The following is a 15,956-nucleotide window of genomic DNA, read 5'->3' as shown; positions in this document are numbered from 1 at the left end:
ATTTGAAACTTGCGGTGAATTGGTGTTGATCTTACTTTAAAATGTAGCTCTTCATTCTTTGTGGAAATTGGAAACAGTGATAACTTGGAGAATACAAATTACCAGAATATCCTAAAGACTAACTTTAGTCAGATCTTTCAGTGTCCTGGGCACTACTTTTGTAAACTTCCTACTCTGTTCTGTGTAGTGGTATTCTAGGTAGTGGTAAGGTTCTGCATCTTTTTAACTTCATTTCTGCAGACACTGAGGAAGATGCTGCTAAGCAGTGAAATTCCCAACAGTGAAGAATGATAGAGGTTTTCATTCAGAAGGTTGATAGTCCATACATTTAGTAGCTCCTAAAAGCATCACCTTTATCGACCCTGAACATTTCTCCGATCCGCAGTGTGGTCAGTCTCTCTTTCAACTGCCATAGTCTCCATGACGTCAAGTAAACAGTGGGGGTTTTTCTTGATTGTCTATGCATTCCGTTTTTTCGCTCGCCAAGCTGTTAGTAAGTTTTATAAAGCCCTATATAATAAAAATGGTAGAGACATTCCAAAGAATTATTGATTGGATGATTAATTTTCCTTCTCCTCAGTTGTTTCAGTTTTCTTACTATGAACATAATTCATCTTTTTTTTTTTTTTTTTTTTTTGCGGTACGCGGGCCTCTCACTGTTGTGGCCTCTCCCGTTGCGGAGCACAGGCTCCGGACGCGCAGGCTCAGCGGCCATGGCTCACGGGCCCAGCCACTCTGCAGCATGTGGGATCTTCCCAGACTGGGGCACGAATGCATGTCCCCTGCATCGGCAGGCGGACTCTTAACCACTGCGCCACCAGGGAAGCCCCATAATTCGTCTTAACTCATGAAGTCCAGTATGTTGGAGATGTTGCCTTATCACAATGGAGAAAGTATCATTTACTTTGACTTACGGCACATTGTATCATAATCATTTTAAAGCTCTAAGATGGAATTCTTTTTGTTTTGGTGATTTAGTCCAGTTTCTATTGTGAATAATCAATGCATACTGGTAAGCAGTTAAAGTAATATACTCCTCATTTTTATGTCTTTTTATTGTATCCTAATAGCCAAAAAAATGAATATGTAATGTAATTTCAGGTACGATAAAGACTATCTGGAAACCTGGAAACTAAAACCAGTCTAAATGGATAATGAGTGAGGGACAATTTTAGTAAGGGTGAGAGAAAACACATTTCTGAGCTGACATTTAGTGAGGTCTAATGAAGCAGTGTGAGGCTCTGAATAGGAACAGTTCACGGCAGCAGCAAGATCTGTGTCGCTGGTGTGGAAAGAGGAGGATGGATAGAGAAGGTGTGTCCCTGGTGTGGACGGAGAGGAGGGTGGATAGAGATGAAGGGCAGGGGCTGGACGTTTAGGACCTTGTGCAGTGGAAGTGACAATGGGTAGCAAGCACTGAATTGTAACATGGTAATGAAGACTCCCGGGGCCTGGCCCCCAGTTCTCACAATAGCACCAAGGCCAGTGACTGGCGAACAGAAAGAGTTTATAAATTAAATGTTTAGGACATAAATAAGTTAATAAAAATAAGTAAAAGGGAGGCTAATCCTTGGGAATAATTTCATGCGAACCTCATCCCAACCCTGCTTCTTCTCTTTTTTTGTTTTTATCAATACAAGTGAGGTGACTAAAGTTCTTCATTACTTGTAGGGTCCCAAATTCAGTGCCTTTTTCAATTTATAAGAAGTACAATCTCAAATGGAAATTTATAGTTGGAAAATTTTTTGGGGGGGCGGCTGAAACCACATCTCATCCCACTCAGCACCTCACAAACCTGTAGATAATCAAGTCTTCTAATGAATGATTTTTATTTTCATTTATATGTTGCTTTTCTAACATAGCACAAGTATCTTCAGATTTTTCCACTATCCAAGCATGAGAATTTTGATTACTTATTTTGAACATATTTTGCGGAGGTTTGACTGGTTAGAATAGAATAAGAAGCTTGAAACTTAGATACTTACCCTGTTTTATTATATTTTTTGGTCTCTGAAGACTTTATCTTCATCTCTAAGGATGCAGTATCCAGGAACAAGGAACTGGTCTGACAGTTGAAGGCGTGTTCTAAATCAGAAATCCTGTGTCTCAGAAGACAACTCGGGACTCTGCTGCCCCCATAGGAAGGGCAGACCTGGCGGCATCCCAGGGCCCCTTGCCTGCTCTAGTTTTCTCATACTACTACTGCATTCTAACATACACCCAATATAACACTGTCATTAATTTACTGAAAAAAAATTTTGTCATCTGTCTCACTCCCTCCATAATATAAGCATTACAGAGGTGAGAAATTTTGTCTGTTTTCCATGATGTACACCCATTAACAAAAAAGGGCCTGGCACTTACTAGACTTTTGGTTAAATGAAAAATGAACACATGCATGAAATTATTGCTTGAGTTTTCAAGTAATAATGAGAATTTGGAAACATCTTTGGAGATTAGTAGGTTGATGAGTTAAAATACCAAGTATAAATCACATAGATTTTTGTCCCTGCACCTGATAATTGACAAAATGTATGACTTTGATATATTGAAGTTAATATTCCTTAACTGCCTGCAGCTTCTGTTTAGTCATCCTTTCATAGGTGACCGGTTAACAGGATCTTTTGTGAGTTACATATAACCAAGGTAAAATAATGTATACACAGTGTAAAACTAACAAAAAATACGAATGTAAGCACAAGCAGATTAAGAAATGAGACATTGGGCTTCCCTGGTGGTGCAGTGGTTGGGAGTTCGCCTGCCGATGCAGGGGACGCGGGTTCGTGCCCCGGTCCGGGAGGATCCTGCGTGCCACGGGGCGGCTGGGCCCGTGGGCCATGGCCGCTGGGCCTGCGCGTCCAGAGCCTGTGCTTCGCGGCGGGAGGGGCCCCAGCAGTGAGAAGCTCGCGTACCACAAAAAAAAAAAGACATTGTTAATACTCCTAAAGTCCCCAGTTTTCCAGTTGAATTCTTTTTCTGCCCCACACAAGGGTAACATCCAATCTGAATTTTGTCATTATTAGTCTGTGATTTCTCATTCCAGTTTACTACACGTTTATCTCCCATTCCTCTTGTTTTCTATTTTTATATACATGTCATCATGTTGTATATGTTGTTCCATGACGTGCTTTTGTTACTCAGCACTGATTTTGAGATTCACCTATAACAGATATTTAATTCGAGTGAATATATTACAGATACATAGTATATCTGTGTATATATATATATAATTCCAGTGAATAAATGTATTACTAAAATCTGTAGCATTCTATACTGTGATGAGATGCAGTATTCATTCACTTAAATCCTATACACCAATGATAATAAATGGAAAATATATATATATACACATACATCCCTTCCCCTGTTGGTGGACACACTTGGGTTCTGTTTTCCTGCTTCTGCAAACTGTGATATTGGGGACTGTTTATCCTTGTAGGTGCACCTCTGGTAGCGGAGCTGCTGTGTCAGGGAACGAGCAGATCATCACACGCAGAAACGTGACAGTGCACGTGGTCCTGAGTTATGAGTCCATGTCCACGCCAATGCTTGGAATTCTCAGTGTGAAAGAAACAAATAAAAGCCAGTGTATTGGACTTCAAATGTATCCCATGTGGTTGGCATTTGTTTTTTCCTGGCTGAATAACTTTGAGATCTTTTTCTTTTGATAAAGTTTGGCCATTGGTGCTTTCTGCTCCTCCAAGTGCCTGTTTATATGAAGTTTACTCATTTTCTGTCAGGTCACCTGTTTTTGCTGCCGTTGTTGTTGTTCAGTTGCCACTTTAAAAAATTCTGGATATCTTTCTTTTGTTGATTTTATATGTTGCAAATAACTCCTCTCGCTCCATACTGCTTTATTTTTGTTAACTTGTATTAATGGGTGGCTTTGACGACAAAAGTTTGGAATTTTAGTGTGTTTAAATTAATATCTCCTCTTGGAAAGAATTCCCTGTTTCTTAATAAATATATCCTGCCCAGTTTTGAAGTGATGCCGATATTCTTCTAAATGCAGGACAAAATTTTCAGTAATCTGCTTTTAATTTTAAAATTTAGACAGTATTTTTGTGTATATAAAGTATGAGATCGTGATCCAGCTTCTTTCATTTCTTTGTGGATGACCTGTTGTTGCAGACCGTTCGTGGAATAATGCATTGGATTCCACGTGTAAGTGATATCATGATATTTGTCTTTCTCTATCTGGCTTACTTCACTCAGTATGACAGTCTCCAGGTCCATCCATGTTGCTGCAAAAAGCATTATTTCTTTCTTTTTTATGGCGGAGTAATATTCCATTGTATATATGTACCATATCTTCTTTATCCATTCATCTATCAGTGGACATTTAGGTTGTTTCCATGTCTTGGCTATTGTAAATAGTGCTGCAGTGAACATTAGGGTGGATGTATTATCTTTTCAAATTATGGTTTTCTCCAGGTATATGCCCAGTAGTGGGATTGCTGGATCATATGGTAACTCTATTTTTAGTTGTTTATGGAACCTGCATACTGTTCTCCATAGTGGCTGCACCAATTTACATTCCAACAGTGCAAGAGGGTTCCCTTATTCTCCACACCCTCTCCAGCATTTATTGTCTGTAGATTGTTTTGATGATGGCCATTCTGACTGGTGTGAGGTGATACCTCTACTTGTAGTTTTGATTTGCATTTCTCTAATAATTAGTGATGTTGAACATATTTTCATGTGCTTTTTGGCCATCTGTATGTCTTCTCTGGAGAAATGTCTATTTAGATCTTCTGTCCATTTTTTTAGTGGGGTTGTTTGTTTTTTTGATATTGAGTTGCATGAGCTGTTTATAGATTTTGGAGATTAATTCCTCATCAGTTGCTTTGTTCTGAGTCAGAGGAGCGTGCGGGGGTGTAGGGCCCGAGCTCAGGGTCAGGTAAGTCCTGGATGTCAGGACAACCTTTTCTTTCCTTCTTTTCTTCCCTCCCTCCCTCCCTCCCGCCCTCCCTCCCTTCCTTCCTTCCTTCTTCCCTCCCTCCCTTCCTTCTTCCCTCCCGCCCTTCTTTCCTTCTTCCCTCCCTCCCTTCTTCCCTCCCTCCCTTCTTCCCTCCCTCCCTCCCTCCTTTCCTTTCCTTTCCTTTGCTTTCTGGAGCCCACGCCCTGCAGACTTGATCCTGTGTGGGGATCGGTGTTACCGCTGCTGGGAACTCCGTCTAGGGCAGCGGAGGCCGCGGGCTACTGCTCCCCCAACCTCACCAAGAGGTGAGAACCAGAAAGACTGAGGCCAAATTCACCGCGGCCGTTTTAGTAAACAGGCACAGACGCAGTCATGTCGCTGCTCCATGTGCTTGAAAACTTCAGAGTCTGACATGATCCCTGCAGGAGTGGTTCCCGCTGCAGGGACGGTGACGTAAAGCAGAGCTCAGAAAACTTTCTGTAAAGGGCCAGATGTGCTAGGTTTTCTGGGCTGGGGTCTCTGTCACGACTACTGAGCTCCGGTGTCGAAGTGCCCAAAGAAGCCATAAGACAATATGTACAGAATGAGCTGGGCGTCAACACACCTGTATTTACCAACCAGGCAGCGGACCTTCTGTGGCCCGTGGGCTGGTGTTTCCAGGATTCCGATGAAAAGGCGAGATCGGCCAGGCTTCTGGTCGCGCTTCTGGTTGCGTGTCTATGAAGAGAGATGACACCAACCAGGCAGACCTCACCAGGGCTTTGGGGCCCTTGCACTTTCTCTCCTACATGTGCACGTCTGATGCCAAGTAATGAAAATCGCCTGTAGATTTTCACAAGGTTGCGATCACTCCGTAGCTGTCCCTACAATGTCGATTCCTGTTTCGGGCAACTCAGGTGCTGCCGGGTCACCTCCAGGCCTTATACACAGTTAAGTTCTGCACCTGCATCCAAGCTCTGCCTACCACGTGTTTTAAAGTGAATTTCCACCCAGAGGATTTACCTGTCTGCTTCGTGAGGATGCAGTTGTTGATGAGGGGGGGCACATGGTGGGGTGGGAGGAAGAAAAGCCCCTGCACGCTGTCATTAGGAAGGTGGGGACTGACACTGGCCAGTGTCTCTGTTCCCTCCCGGCTCCCAGTAAGGCCTCAGCCTGCTCTGGACCCCCGCCGTGTCTTCTTTCCTTCACGCCTGGTTTCAGCTATAGCCTTGCTCACCGCCGGCCCATGGGCTCTTTCACTGTCTCTGTCCTGCTGCTGCTACTCCAAGAGCTTAATTCTCTGCACGGTTCCCATTCAGAGAGGGAGATTTAATCGCCAGAACATCAGTGATGTTGTTGTGAAAGGACTTTTCTGCCCTTTTCAAAGTTTGATGTCGGGGTGGGTCTCTTTGGTAGATTAATGTTGTCTTTCTTCCACAGTAACTACACGTTGACATCTTTTGCATAATATACTGAGTGCAGTTACATGGATGAGTGAGCAAAGAATTGAAGGAATGAACGTATTAACAGGATGTTCTGATAGTAATTCACTAACATTATTTGGAAGAAGGCAGCAACGCTTTATTTATTTGAGGGCTCATTAAATGCCATAAATTGCATTTTCAGGTTCCCAGTGAAGGTGGTTTTATCCAGAGTTTTTCAGTTGAAGCTAAAAGTGTGTAGCTTTTTTTTTTTTTTTTTTTTGCGGTACGCGGGTCTCTCGCTGTTGTGGCCTCTCCCGTTGCGGAGCACAGGCTCCGGACGCGCAGGCTCAGCGGCCATGGCTCACGGGCCCAGCCGCTCCGCGGCACGTGGGATCTTCCCGGACCAGGGCACGAACCCGTGTCCCCTGCATCGGCAGGCGGACTCTCAACCACTGCGCCACCAGGGAAGCCCAGCGTGTAGCTTTTTCACAGTCCTTCACCAGTTGACTGTAGAGCTAGAGCTTTCTCCGTGGTCCGTGTCTGTAGTATTCCTGCACCGTCTGCCATTCCCCGTTGCCTCAAGAGCCAGCACAGTAGTGGAAACGGAGGTTTGCAGGGTGAGCTTCAGAGAAGCCTTGCCACGGGGGCAAGGCTTCACCACCAAGCGGGAGGAGAAGCTGGCGGAGTCGCGGCGAGGTAAGGACTCCTTCCGGCGTGACGTCATCACAGCCCGCCTTCAGGGTCGGGCAGGAGGAAGGAGACTCGGGCTTCACTCCTCAAAGCTGAGGCGCCGTTCACGGCTCATGATGGCTTTCTGTCTCTTCTCGTACTCTCCTGGGTCTCGCCTGAAGCCACTCCCCTCCGGCTGCCTGGTGAGTGTCCAAGCCCTCTGCTTGCACTTCTCCCGGGGGCGCTGCATTCCTAAGATGACTTATAAGGTCCTCCTTGTTCTTTCTACTTCCCTCCGGGATGGGCCTGGGTGAAAGGCGCACCCTGTGGCTGAGAATCCCGAGCTACTCTACTACCTTCCTGTAACTGCTTCTCAGGGATGATGGACTGCTTGCCCTCAGGGGATGCTGGCAACGCAGACAGAGAGCTGATCAATCCAAGCGACAGATTGCTGGGGACACCAGACACTCGTGTGCAGGTGGCTGTCTCAGTGTCACCTGCCACTCGCTCCCTCAGTTCTGGTGCAACAGATCACAGGTGGGGACTGTGCTGTGGGAAACCGCACTTCTGTTTGAGGATGTGAAAAGCCCTACAGAGTAGGAATCTGACTTTAGGGACAAATACAGTTATATCTGAGGGTGGAGACCGTTAGTAATAGCCGCGTGTGGAAAATGGCAGGAGCGGAGATCACTGGTAAAGGGAGAATTCGCCATCAATGGGTTTGCAAGACCTTGCCTGCTCCCACAGACAGCAGAGGCTCTTGAGTTCATTACAGGGATTTTTAACTTTACTTGCTGGCTTTTCAACTGTCTAAATCCCTTTATCTTTGTAGCATATATGGCCTCCCAGCCAAAACTGGTAAACACAATTTTGATCTAATTTAATACCTACATCAGCGTACATTTTAAATATCGTATCAGCAGGTCTATAAACAGCTCTGCTAATAATGTATGAAATAGCACAGCTCCAGACACATTACCATTGCCAACACCAAAGTAAAATCCCATTTACTTTTGCCTAAAAGTGTTTGATACTGAATTTGCTTTCCCCTGGACTGTAATTAACAACACTTTGAACTGCTAACAAGATTCCATTGACTGGTGATATTAATCACACGTTCACGGAGAAATTGGCTATTGCGTTTGATTTTTTTTTTTCTTATGTGCATCTAATCACTGATTAAAACTAAGGAAATGGATCTTTTCACCATGCTCCTTGGACATTTATTTTCTTGGTAGGTTTAGTCTATAAAGATTTCTCCCTCTCTATTGGATCTTGCTTCTAAATTTCTATAGATGTGGAATAAGCCCAAGAAACAGTATTTCTTGTCAAGAGGAACAGTTTATTCCAGATAATTAAATTCAAGATAGTTCAAAGAAAACACAGCAAGGAGCATAAATTAGGTTCTATCAAGGGATATAGGACGTTCCTCGTGAATGGATACTGACAAAACAATTTTGTGGGAAGCTTTAAAAAGTCATTAATAGTTTTGAAACTTTTGAAAACTAGCGTATGAGAAGAAAGCTGCAAGGTTTAGTTCTGTGTCTTTAGAATATGCTTCAGACGTTCACAGCTGTTTCATCTTTATATTTGACAGTATTCTGAGTTTGCATGTAAGATTTCTGCACATACACTCTTATGAATGCTAGGGTAGATTTTTTTTTTTTTTTTTGCGTTTGCTCAACTGCCATTTTGAGAAGCAAAGAATAAAATGTAAATATCAAAATGGAATGAATTTGGAAAAACAAAAGGGATCTTCCCGATGATCATAGGATCTCTCTTACCTATAAATAGTATTCAGAACCGTCTTGTGACATAGCCCCAGAGTCAGACTCTGTGCTCCAGGGAGACAGGACACTTTATCTTATTCACTGATTTTAGTTTCTTGCTTAGAACTGGAGCACAATAGATGATAAATATTTGCTAGGTAATCAGTGAGCAAAAATAATTTAGGTTGGAATTCATTGATTATTTTGCATAGCAAAAGTGCTATTAACAATTGGAAATTACTAATAAAATGAAAACTTAGAAAACTGAAGCATGATGAAAGTGGTGAAGAGAACAGACCACAGCCACAGGTGGTTTGGGTTTAGGTCTTGTGTCTGGTAGTCCCGGCCATGGGACCCCGTCAGTCAGCCTTTCCTCCCAGGCTGATTCCAGTGTTTAAAGAGTGATGCTGTATAAAAACACTACGTTAGAGGTGGTGGTTATTATTGTTGTTACTAGTCCCTGATTCTGGACTCTGTGTAGGTCTTAAGGACTCGTACAAATACACCAACGTCATGATTTTTCTAGAGGCCACATGGCAACCTTAAAGCATTTAGACCAACTTTGAATCTGGAAGGAAAGGACAAATATATCTTGTAGCAGCAATTCTGGTTATGATGAGTTTGCCTTTCTGTGTCTGCCTGGACGCCTCGACTGTCCTGAAACCCCCCAGCCCATCGCCACTCTTTCCCAACAGACCTGTCCTCCTACACATACAGACTAACAAGCACGCACACACACACACACACACACACACACACACACACACACACACGCAAGTTACGATCCCTACACTGAACTACTTGTTGTCTTCAGACTTCTCCGAGCTTTCTCCTGCCCGCATGCCTTTCCATTTGCTTCTGTGGGAAATGACTGTTCTTGTGAATTTTCTTTGTGTGTGTGATACGCGGGCCTCTCACTGTTGTGGCCTTTCCCGTTGCGGAGCACAGGCTCTGGACGCGCAGGCTCAGCGGCCATGGCTCACGGGCCCAGCCGCTCCGCGGCACGCGGGATCCTCCCGGACCGGGGCACGAACCCGTGTCCCTTGCATCGGCAGGCGGACTCTCAATCACTGTGCCACCAGGGAAGCCCTGTTCTTGTGGATTTTGAAGCCACAGTTCTTGTTTCATGTCCTCTGACCCTGACCCTGTGAGGCCGAGGCAGATTTAACACTTCGTATGTGGCTACATTATGTTACCACCACGATGACCTCTTTATAGACTAAGTCAGGGGTCCCCAAACCCCGGGCTGTGGACCGGCACCTGTTCGCGGCCTGTTAGGAACCGGGCCGCACAGCAGGTGGTGAGTGACGGGCCAGTGAAGCTTCATCTCCCGCTCCCCATTGCTCGCATTACTGCCTGCACCATCCCCCTGCCCCGGTCCATGGAAACACTGTCTTCCACGAAACCTGTCCCTGGTGCCAAAAAGACTGGGGACCGCTGGACTAAATTACGGGAGAACAGAGGCTGCGCCTGCGCACTTCACCTTCCAGCGGCCAGAGCCTCCTCCCCTGTACCTGGCCCCTCAAAGCTTTTGAATGGACATTTGTGAAGCTCCCCCTCCCTCCCCCCTAGCTGCTCCCCCCTCATCCTTTTCTCTTTGTCCACCTTCTGTAAATGGCTCACCTGCAGTAACTAAGTGCAATACAAAATGAAACCAAACATATGTAGTATAATGGGTACTATTACTAATCTTTTTTTTTTTTTTTTTTTTTTTGCTGTACGCGGGCCTCTGTCACTGTTGTGGCCTCTCCCGTTGGGGAGCACAGGCTCCATACGCGGAGGTTCAGCGGCCATGGCTCACGGGCCCAGCTCCTCCGCGGCATGTGGGATCTTCCCGGACCGGGGCACGAACCCGTGTCCCCTGCATCGGCAGGCAGACTCTGAACCACTGCGCCACCGGGGAAGCCCTAATACTAATCTTTTATTCCATAATATTCAAAACTTACTTAACGTTTGCCCTTGTCAAAGTACCAGTGGGGAGCGCAGAGCACCAGTAAAACTGGATACCACAGGCTAAACGTTAGCACTGAGCCATTAAATAATTTATTCATTTTTTGGTGTGTTCAGGAGAAAGACAAAGGAAGCAGAATTGTTTGTTCTAAAAATTACACATATAAAACGGCTTACTTTTTTTTCCAACTGAAAGCACATGTAATGTAGATATTGTCTTGTTTTACATCAGATTGTTTTAAAAGAAGGTTTGTTCCCTTGAAAACATTCTGGTAATTTGAGCTACAAGATGCAGTTGATAAGAATATCATGTGTATTTCCTTAAGAATTTCATTTCTCTTCATCTGAGCTATAGTTTTTTGTCTTTTTATAAGGATGAGATCACAGTAGTACAAGATGGCAGGCATTGCAGGGTTGTGTGCAAATCTGAAGAACTATGAAAAGTGGGTGTGTATGTGTGTGAACACCTGTGTATGCACACACATACTTGTTACAAAAGATTAATTATCCTTTCAAAACTGATCTTTTCAGATCATAAAATTTATACCAAAAGAACGTCATGTTTTTAAATTTAAGGTACATTTATTATTTCCTGTTTTCCTTTATATAGGATAAAGGGGGTGAACCTCAACCGTACAACTTCTGGTTTTAGTTTTTATTTCAATTGGTGTATTTATTTTAACGTGATTAAAAAAATCAACTCAATTGCATGCATACTTTTAGATGTATGTGTCAGACTTCCACTTCAGTCTCTTTGTGTGGACATGATATCACTATGGTAAATTTATTTTTATTGGTGTGGTTCTAACAGGATGTAAAAGTAGCAAGTTGACTATGAAGAGAACTATATAAATTTTAAAACATTTCTAATTTTTGGTTGCTGGTATCTGAAGTCGCACTTTTCTGATTTTCTAATTATATATTTTGGCTATTAGATTACCAAATGCAAAAGAAAAGTCTTCTAGTAGAGGATAAGCCTAATTAATTAGTGGACACTTAAGAAAATAAACTGTACTAGTTTAAAACTTTGTAGATTTCTTATTGTGGAAGAGGCTGTTAGCAAGCATACAGGTTACAATTTTTATATTGGTTTCTAGGTTGTGTGCTTCATTATAATTAGAGTTGGAAAATGCACAGCTCTGTATAGGATTCCCTATGTTATAAAATTTTACTGTAATTCATTTTAATGTAAATTTTAGTGTGCAAACACATTTCTTTCCTATTCTTACATTTGTTGACAGGTGCTGCTTTTTGATGACTGCAGACGGAGGGAGGAGGGATGAACTGATACTTGTCCTAAATCCCATGCAAATATTGTTACTGATTTTATCTCACCTCTTTATCATAAGGAGAAATATTCTTTCGCGTAATTTTTCTCCAGCTATCAAATTGGCTGAAATGTTCTCAGCCTTTTGGAGATGTGATTATTTTTATTGTTGGATTCATAGCATTTTATCAGAAAACACTGTCAGCGTAGATACACAACATTTGGGGGACACACCTGTGAGGACCTAGGTCCACATCAAGTCCACCAGAGCTGCCGAGGGTGCGCACAAGCTCGGTGTGGTTTGCAGTCTGTGCTGGGCAGGGACAGAGACGGGCCTGAGCATTGAAAAGCCTTCTTAGCTATTTGACACGAACGTTTATATTGATCTCTGTTTCTATGGATTAACTCCAGTAGTGATAAATTTGGGTTTGTATGTCTGTTTTGGTTTCATTTTTTAATAATTCATTTTGTTGTATTTTACTAAAGGCTTGTTCTGAAATGTTTGGGAAAAATAAATGTTCTCCCCCTAGCCTGCCCCTTCTGAGGCCCTGCTGCATCGCACAGGCATGACAGTGAAGTGACTGAATCTTGCAATTGAAGAGACTAGGGGAGATTTGAAATTCCTTTCCTTCAAAATCCTGACGGTGGAAAAATGAAATGTTCTTGTGTCCTAAGAGGGGAAGGGTCTCCAGCACCTCGAACCTAGCCCGAAGGGCCCTACATCCTGGTGGTCTTGCTTCTGGGCTTGGATGGGGTGGGTGCAGCCACTCTCTGTGAACAAGTCAAAGGTGCAGTAGTGATGGGGTGTCATCCTGGGATGAGCGTAAGGAGACCGTCTTGTGTGCCAGGCTCCCTGGCGGGGTTCTCACATGGAGGGTGGCCCCGTGGGGACCCCCGTGTGGCAGGGAGGGGGCTGAGCCAGTAAGGAGCTGGAACCCCCATCCAGAAGGGAGCAAGGGTGCTACATCACCAAAAATGCCTGGCAGATCGTAAGCTCTTTGTCAGTCAGGCCTCTAGGAGGGAGTGTAGCCTGGTTGGCACCTTGATTGCCCCTGAGAGAGCCTTTGAACCACTCCTGGATTCCGGACCTTCCAGAACTCTAAGATGGATGGTTCTTGTCCCAAGCCTCTAGAGTTGGGCCTAAAAGGAGGAGGCGTTGCTTTATCTGGTCCTGGTGCGCGGAGAAGCAAGTGGCTCCTGGGGACGGTGTTTCAGCCACTGTCCTCCCCATTATCCTTTACTGATTGTAATGCTCATTTTTGGCTTTCTGGTAACTGGGCTATTTTTAAAAACTACTGTGTTGATGGTGTTGGTACTGTTGTTTCAGTGTTGTAAGAAGTCTGAAATGTAAACCTTAAATATTGGAACAAACCCCAATATGTATACATTACTAATTTTTTGAATGGAGCAAAGGATCATTCTTTCAGAAAGTCTTCTCTCTCTGCAGAGAAGAGGAAGAAGGTAATACTCACAAAGCGAAACTTCTAGGGCAACACATCACACTTTAGTTCGAAGATTTTATCAACCAGTGAACTGTGAACGTAACGGTGTTACTAGAGATAATAGCTGTGCATCAGAATCTCAATTTATACATGAGGAAATAGAATTATAGTAATAATAACCATGAGGGCAAATCAGAAATTGTCTTACGGCTTCCCTGGTGGCGCAGTGGTTGAGAGTCCCCCTGCCGATGCAGGGTACACGGGTCCGTGTCCCGGTCCGGGAAGATCCCACATGCTGCGGAGCGGCTGGGCCTGTGAGCCATGGCCGCTGAGCCTGTGCGTCCGGAGCCTGTGCTCCGCAACGGGAGAGGCCACAACAGTGAGAGGCCTGCGTACCGCAAAAAAAAAAAAAAAAAAAAAATTGTCTTAAACCCAAAAGTGAAATCTCAGTGTGAACCAAATAGCTTTCAAGTTTTGTCTAAATATAGATACATTCAGAAAGGAGTTCAGAAAGGAGTTCCCAGGTATTGATCATGAATAAGGACCCAGTTGTACGTAATCGGAGTTCGTGTGTAAATATATCCCCTGCCCACTCTGTCAGTATAGCATCTGAAGAGCGTACTTTTGCTGCTGGAGGTGTAAATAAGCACAGAAATGTACTCTTGGCTCAGTAAGGAACCAACTAATATCCTTTGTTTCTTAACATAGCACATTCTAAAAACGAGAAATACTATTTTGCTTTCATTTATAATGAGTAACTTCTGTCTATTTTACACAGTATTTAAATTTTGACTAGTACTATATTTTCATTGACTTTTATATGCTAATGGTTTGTATCAGACTGATAGTATGCATTTAATATTTGTATATAATATAAACTTATCTACATTTGATATGATGGGCTCTGGGTTGGGGGGTGCAGAGCAGCCTCGTCTCAATGAAACTTTATTTGTAAAAACAGGTGTTGGGCCACCCATGGGGTGCATTGGCTCGCCTGTGCTGTTCTCGGGGGGTTTAAGCGTGTGTTCTCGGCTTCACCCCCTCCACCTTCAGCAGGTGGCTGATCTCTCTCTGCTTCCCTGGCCTCACCTGTGCAGCAGAAGTGACAGCAGAGACGCTGCCTCTTACAGATGCTGAAAGCTAGGTTCTGGAACCTGGTCCAGGGCAAGCGAGTGGAGCCCCAGGCCACTGTGCTTCTCAGTTTCTGTTCCTGTTGGTGTTCTTATAGTTAAAACCAAGGCTCCCAATATTTGAAAGTCCTTATTTTATTTATTAAGGCAAATACTTCTGTGTCATTCCCTGAAATTAATGAATTGTAAGTTTTGTATATCAGTGTGAAACTAACCAGTCCACATACATATGCAGAAGAATTTTAACCTTGATGTGCAGGGACTTTCAGAGACAGTTGAGGAATCCTCCAATGCACATTTCTTTTGGCACCGTTTATTTATATGTTTAATCTGCGGTGAGTCAGGGAGCATAAAAGTGCTCTCTGAGAAGTAAAGGGCTCACTAAAGTGGTATAAATGAATTCTCTCAGGGTCCTAGGACATCACTGGAGAAACCAGGGGGACTTGAGTAATAAACGCGGCCTTGGGGGCTGAAACAGTTGTTTCATGGATAATTCCTTTGTGCCCAGACAGAGCTTACTTCCTCTATCTTGGGATCAAATCAGGTGTTAAGGGGGGGCTTCCTCTTTTGTGAAATGTACTGGCTTAACTCTTACACTGGGCATTCCTCCCACGATGGGATGAGATGTACATGAGGCTGTCACAACATAGAACACATTTCAAAAAACAGACGGACTTTCATTGCTGTTCTTGAGCTTATAGAACTAGCAGTGCCTCGTGATTTCCCTGAGCTGTTGAAACATAGCAAACAAGAAGAGGTCACTTTAGTTGGGAAATCCTAAAGTTTAGTGCGAGAGGGCTTGGGGGACGTAATCGCAAATCACAGAAATTCTAGGGAACTTCTCTCGCCAGCTCTCAGCATAGGCCCTCACAGGCGTCATCATACTGTTTGATTTCTGTGGACATTTACAAAGATTAACAGAGCTTTTGTTAATAAGTAGAGCAGCACTAGCTTATACTTACCTTTGCTTTCACTCTGGAGGTTTGAATCCAAACGTACAATTGTACAACAGTTCAGAATCGGGTGTATTCCTGTCTTTTATGTTTTTCCCAAATGCAGACGCTTTGCTGATTCTTTGCTCCTTGGGAATACACAGATCTTTCAGTGTGGAAACCTTGGCCCAATCTCTCTTCCCCAGAAGATGACTAGGGGCCCAAATTGCTCTCTCTGTCTCTATGCTTCTATGACTGTGTCCTATTAGGGTGACCAGGAAGTCGTTTGTCTCCTGTCGGCTTGTGGAAAAGCTGTTGGTGGTCGTGGTCGTTGCTGGGAATCAGGACTTCACCAAATAGAGGCAAGAGGGTCCAGGCTGCGATGTCAGGGGAGTGGGTATGGATGCAGAGTGATCGAAGGGGAGCAGGGGATGCCGGGAAAGTCCAGGATGGGAAATAGGGTCAGAGGATGA

The 15,956-nt window shown here is 43.9% G+C and overlaps 1 protein-coding gene across 4 annotated transcripts in view; it reads left to right on the top strand.

Annotated features, from left to right (window-relative positions):
- SPOCK3 (SPARC (osteonectin), cwcv and kazal like domains proteoglycan 3) overlaps positions 1–15,956 on the top strand; it is a 428,476-nt gene that overhangs the window by 110,624 nt on the left and 301,896 nt on the right. Inside the window, exon 1 of one of the 4 annotated variants that reach the window (XM_079925608.1) lies at positions 7,071–7,196. The exons of the other annotated variants lie outside the window; for them this stretch is intronic. Coding sequence (XP_079781734.1) covers positions 7,128–7,196 — 69 coding nt within the window. The 5' untranslated portion in view covers positions 7,071–7,127. Of the gene's footprint in view, positions 1–7,070; positions 7,197–15,956 lie in introns of those variants that run through there. 4 annotated transcript variants of the gene reach the window in all.

Source organism: Stenella coeruleoalba (assembly GCF_951394435.1).
Source record: "Stenella coeruleoalba genome assembly, chromosome: 7".
In the NCBI taxonomy this organism is placed as follows: Eukaryota; Metazoa; Chordata; class Mammalia; order Artiodactyla; family Delphinidae; genus Stenella; species Stenella coeruleoalba.
This window is presented reverse-complemented; position numbering and strand designations above follow the sequence as displayed.